Genomic DNA, 6,151 nt, shown 5'->3' with positions numbered 1-6,151 from the left:
GCGGTGTTCAGGGCTGTGGGTGTAGGCTGCAGGTGAGACTGGGAGCGGCAATTAAGTGCCCTCGGGGGTACGACGGCCGCCTCCGGCCTCGCCACCTGCCTACCGCAAATCAGGTTTATGTGTCAGGGCCAGTGACATCTCCCTCCACACCCCCACCCCGCCTTTCCCAATGGGATGTGGAATAGCAGAAGAGAGAGAATAAAGAACTCCTGTCTCTTTCAAAACACTGTGTGCACAAAGTTGTTCGTTTGTGCGTGCTTCGGGCTCTGCTCTAACGTCCCTTAACATAGTTCCGCTAGTTGCAACAAAGATCTGTCCCAAATCGTTCACAGAACTGCTCCACTGTTCTTCAGATGTACACACAGTACAATTGGCTCCAACACTGTAGCTTTTAAGGGCTAAAACAATACTAGATTTAGATAACTTTCTCATATAAATTGCCTGATTAAATCAGCTTCAATCAAATGAGTAATATCATATTTAGAATGTGATGCAGTCAGTACTTTTGAAAGTTCCTGATTAATTTCTGATGTTGGTGACTAACGTCTGTTGGTTTGTTGTTAGTATATCCAAATGGAGTCTCAGTACCTGAGGAGATGTCTGGGAAGCTGCTTGAAAAAGGGACTGGCAGAAGTTGTGGAGCATAGGCCTGCAGACCCAATAGAGTACCTGGCACACTGGATTTACAACTACAAGAGAACCCTAGATGAAGAACAAAAGGTGGATCTATCTTGGGCAAAGCATTTCATGACAATGACTGATGCTGTTTAAGCTCTACTGAGGTGTTTTTTTTTTTTTTTTCCTTTAATTGATTTTGTGTTACCTCTGTAATTATTCTCTATTTAGAGAATGTTGGAAAGGATTGAACTGGAAAAAGAGAAGGCAGCAGCCCTGGAAGAACTCGAAATGTTACGAAAAATGAAGGAAGAAGAGCTAATGATTCAACAGAGACTTAAAGAACAACAGGTTAATAATACTATATAATTATATTAGTATATGATGCTAGGGCAACTTGTAGCTCTCACTACAATAGAAGTCATTGTATTATGATTTTGACAAAAAAAAAACTGTTTAAACCTCATATTTTGGAAATAATAAATGAAGGACTAGTCAGCAGCTGGGGAGAGCAACTTACCTGCTGCATGGTAAAATGTTAGCAAAAATGAAGTCTAAGATAAAGGCCAACTGACTTAAGATATATATGAGAAATAAAATGACTATCTTCTGTAGTTAATTAACTTACCTATTTTTTTCCCATAGGCTCTATATGGATTAATCTGTCTACACTAGATAGCATGCAAAGAACCAAAGAGCCTAGTCCAAAGTATGGGAGATAATTAATACTAATCACTGCAGGGCATGAGGAATGAGTATCAAAAGTGTGTGCACTGTCTTCAGATGTCTATTTCTTCTTCCTTTATGGTAGGAACAAGAACGTGAGAAGCTGAAACTTCAGAATGAAGAAGAGAAAATACAGCTTCAGCAGAAGGATCAAGAGGTTTAAGCCAAAGCTTACCTGTATTTCCAAACTCCTGACTAATCAGCTCTCTTTTCCAGAATCAGTCACTAAATACAGAACACAAGGCAGAAAGCCAGAAGCATTGAACTAACACAAAGAAAAAAAATCAAACATCAGGGAAGAATATTTAACACTTCCTTCCAGTCTAGATTTTATATCTGAATTTTCATCTGTTCTGTTGGGTTTATTTAGCTTTTGTTCAGAACAGAGCATAAATATCATAAAATCTAGCTTAAGATGAGCTTATTTTTTAATGAGAAAACACTAGAACTTAAACATATCTAATTTATATGTCTAGACAGTAATGTTTTACTATATGGCAGTGTGAAGTTCATCTGCTGTACCTGGAAAAGGAACTATCACTTTTAGTTGGGATGCCTCTTGATTCTGTGATCTTCCTCTGTATATACAGAGGTCCATGTAAATATATTGTCATATAATGACAATATTTCAGTAAAAAAATGTAGGCTGATAACTGACATTTAACTTAAATGTGAAATATTTCTTAACTTTACATGAAACACAATAGTTCAGAAATATGCATATTTTTAGAGCACTGTGTTGAAATACTGTTAGTGTGTAACTAGAAAAATGACAGTGTAGGTGTGACAGAAGTATGTATGCATATAAACTGAAGCAAAAAAAAATGTTATTGTTAAAAAGAAAAACTCAAAAATAGTCTTGACAAGCACAAAGACTCCATTCACACACTAACACATTTGGATAGCAAGCATCTGAAGAATTTTCTTTAAATTAGTACATAAAAGACATTTTAGTGTATTTAAAGTATTCACTGTAGATGATTACTCACGACACACAATACTTTTAACTGAAAACTTATTTCCGTTACCACAGGAAAGTGAAAAGACAATAGCTGAACTTACAGATAGAGCAGGAGCGCCTAATTTGACCAGAGTTGAGGAACTAGATGAGAGCGTAGATGAGAGTGTAGATGAGAGTGGACTGTCTGAGGTAAGTGTTTGGAAGGAAAGATATTATAAATAATGAATTCCCAAATATTTGCTTGCTGACATATCAAAGAGTAAGACTGTTCTAGTTAACCATATGCTGATTATTTCCTGTAATTTTAAGGGATGTTATTTTGGCAACAGTATTCACGGTGTCCTTAGCCCTTTGTCTGGTACAAGTTAAAGCATTCTAACAGACTGCCTGTGTGACACTGAGTGAATAAATCCCCAAGATTTAAAATGCTCCTTTATGCTCCTATGTGTTATGAATGGAAGTATTAATATTCTCAGAGAGGAGGCAACGTTCCTTTGCCTTTTGAGCAGGTGTCATAAAGGACATGTACTAAATCACAAAAGATGACTTGCTTCTGACTGAAGTTATCTATTTTTCTGATTGGTCTGAAGTGTGTTGACTGTGCAGAAGAATGCACTCTTCTGCAGGGGTATCTGAACAACTATTTAATGTAAAAGACCAAGTACCAAGAGCATACATACACAGTGCTCAATGTGGCAAAGACCTGCTAAGAATCAGATTATCTGAGCCCCCTGCCAGCATGACAGTACGTATCGCAGTGCTACAGCTATGAATCTAAATTGTGATATGCAGCCATCTTCTACAGCCATAATTTTTTTCACTTTGTACTTCACAGTCCTGGTACATGAGAGGGCATCAATCAGCCTTCATTAACTGTAAAGCATGACAGTACGTTTAACAGGTGATGCTGCTGTATACACATCACTGGAGATAAATATTGATGTGCCTATCTTTTTTTCAGCTAGAGTATTCTAAGTAGTGTGACTTGGAATTTTGCTAGATTAGTTTTAGTACCACAGCTGAACTCTTCTTCCTTTATTAGCCTTGGTAATTTGCTTGCTTGTTTCCCGACCTCAGCATTATTAATCTAACTCTGAACTTAAATTTGTGGTATTAATATGCTTTAAGCTTAAGGTTGCTTTAGTAAAAACCTGTTTTACAAGTACTCTCCAAATACATTTGTGAATATATTTATGACTATACCTAGGGTCATGTTTTCACAATTATTTTGGTTTTGCTAAGAGGTAAGTGTGATGAGATCTCAAGGTCTTCTTACCTATCCCTGATGTTTATAATTGCCTGGTAATTGAATATTAAAAATTATACATGGGGCTTCAGGCATATTTTATGTGTCCTTTATTAAATGAATTGCAAAACCAAGTGCAAATGAATCAAGGAACCCAAGAACAGCTTGAGTTGAAAGGGACCCTAATAGTAAACTAGTTTCAGCAACTCTGCCATGGATGCAGCATTCCAGATGAGACCCACAAGGGCAGAGTAGGGGGGGACAATCACCTCCCCCTCCCTGCTGGCCACCCCCCTCTTTTGATGCAGCCCACAGTGCACTTGGCCTTCTGAGCTGCAAGTGCACTCTGCTGACTCACATAAAGCTTTTCAGCCACCTGAACCCCCAAGTCCTTCTCTGCAGGTTCTCTGTCAATCAGTTCTTCTCCCAGTCTGTACACATACCTGAGATTGCCCCTACTGTGATTTTATTGAACATCATTAGGTTCATGTTGGCCCTCTTCTCAAGCTTGTCCACGTCGCCCTGGGTGGCATCCCTTACTTCTGTCAGCTGCACCACTCAGCTCCTTGTCACCTGCAGACTCGCAGAGGGTGCTCTCAATAGCACTATCCTGGTCCTTGATAGTGTTGGAGAGCACTGGTCCTCTGAAGGATCTCTGGGGGCCCTCCACAACCCTCTGCCTATGACCATCCAACCAATACCTTACCCACTGAATAGTCCACTCCTCCAATCTATATCTTCGCAATTTAGAGATAGGAAAGCAATATGGGTTCATATCAAAGGCCTTGCAGCAGTCCAGGTGGATGACATATCTGTTACCTCTCCTATATCCACTTATTGTACAAGTCCACCAGACCATATGAGGCACAATCTACCCTTAGTAAAGTCATGCTGGCTGTCTCAGGTTGCCTCCTCACTTATGTCTTCTGTGTCATCTGCCAAGTTTTCATGCCTAATGTTGTTTAAAGTTGAATTACATTATTCCTTTGGTGATGTCACTGCAAGTTGTGCAGAGCTACAGTTTCTGTATTAAAATAAAATTATGAATATATCAATAAAATGAAACTATGTATTCACCTTTAGCATTGAAACTGTTCTGATCTCAGAGCTGTAACACTTCATCCAACCTTACTAGATCTTAAAATGAGTCCAGTGATAAAACTTCATATTTAACTGAATGAAGAATATGTATTTCTAATTCTGAATACTTACCTGTCTCGTGCTTTTTTCCTTCTTTGTACAATGTTAATGCTAACAATTGATAAATGTCTTTTTTTTTGTTGTGTTTTTTTGTCTTTAGATTGCAACTGATTCCGTGCCAGAAATAGAACAAGAAAGTTCCCAGCTGAACTGAAAGCAGTAAATAAAATAAAATTTCTATTTGTTACTAGATGACCATGAAGGGCAGTGTCTTAATTTGCATACTTTGTATAGAGAACTGATTATGTATTTGTTGTTTTTTTTTTTTTTTTTTACTTTCTGGGTGTTCAAATAAAGCCTGTTAATTTTGGCATGCCATGCTTCCTTTCTGCTCTTAAACCACAGTAGCTGACACTAGTGTTTTCTTCCTCCAAACTGACTTGGAGGAAGAAAACTGTAACTGCAAGAAAAAAAATATATATTTTTTTTAACTTATTACCTATTGAAGTGTAGAAAAAATTAATATAGGTGTGGATTTTATGTGTCAAGATTATTTTGGAGTAGGGGCTACAATATGATAATTTGAATTGACTGTAAAAAAAAGAAAAAAGATGAAAAAGACTTTACAAGAATTTGAAAGGTTTCTGATATTAAGAAGGAGCGCTGTATATATCAGGAGGTGGAGCAAGTTTTGTACAACTAAATGTTTTGTACAACATCAAACTAAATGCAGAATTTAGTCAGAGGATTTATGCCATTAGGAAGTAACTTCCTATGACTTAGAAAAATGTACTAAAAGATGCCTATCTAAAAGAAACCATGAGGTAATTTTTGTGATGCTGATTGTTTACTCTAGATTTTAGAATCTTTTCTGGTTACCACGTGATATAAGGTGAACTACAAGTGTCAGCATGCTCATTTTGCTTCGTCAGATCTTAAAATGATCTTTCCTGCATTTACCTTGAGTGTGCAAGTTAAACTCTGTGTTGATTGCCTCTACTAAATATCATTTTTAAATTAAGTTAATCTAATTAAAACCTATTAATAATGTATGCACAGCAGCTTCGTGTGCCAGTCTTGAATGGAGCAACTGGACAAATAGATGAAGGTTTTTGTTTGAACCAGTATTTATACTTCAGTCTATTTATTTAGTTATGTTAACCATGAAAACTTCAGCCTTCATGCATAATTAGGAAACACATTTAAGATACAAAACTGTATTTTAAACATGTTAGTAAATAATACTAATTACCAATTCCAACAAGTGGCTTTCACAATCTACTTTTTCCATAACATTTGTATCCTCATTTCATTTTGTTATGTGTGTCCACTAGAGTGCATCCTAAAAAAAACAAATAGTGGTGATTGTGTCAGTTGCAAACCATCTGTCATTTTGTTTTGGCTCTTTTTAACTGTCTTTTTCTTTGTTGCTATTTCTCACTCTTTCTAGATGCAAACTTAAA

General features: G+C 37.0%; 1 protein-coding gene across 1 annotated transcript; it reads left to right on the top strand.

The window, feature by feature from the left end:
* The first annotated feature begins 550 nt into the window (after positions 1 to 550).
* On the top strand, positions 551 to 5,097 carry LOC136055284 (DPY30 domain-containing protein 1-like). The gene is made up of 5 exons (XM_065747013.1): positions 551 to 720; positions 847 to 966; positions 1,427 to 1,498; positions 2,375 to 2,491; positions 4,849 to 5,097. The coding sequence occupies exons 1-5, from the start codon at positions 574 to 576 to the stop codon at positions 4,900 to 4,902; spliced, it is 510 nt and encodes a 169-aa protein (XP_065603085.1). The 5' UTR covers positions 551 to 573; the 3' UTR covers positions 4,903 to 5,097.
* Positions 5,098 to 6,151: the final 1,054 nt, after the last annotated feature.

Source organism: Cyrtonyx montezumae, unplaced genomic scaffold (genome assembly GCF_038088225.1).
Source record: "Cyrtonyx montezumae isolate F1298 unplaced genomic scaffold, pur_monq_1.0 scaffold_4, whole genome shotgun sequence".
Taxonomy (NCBI): Eukaryota; Metazoa; Chordata; class Aves; order Galliformes; family Odontophoridae; genus Cyrtonyx; species Cyrtonyx montezumae.
Note: the sequence above shows the minus strand (reverse complement) of the source record. Positions and strands in the feature narration are given on the sequence as shown.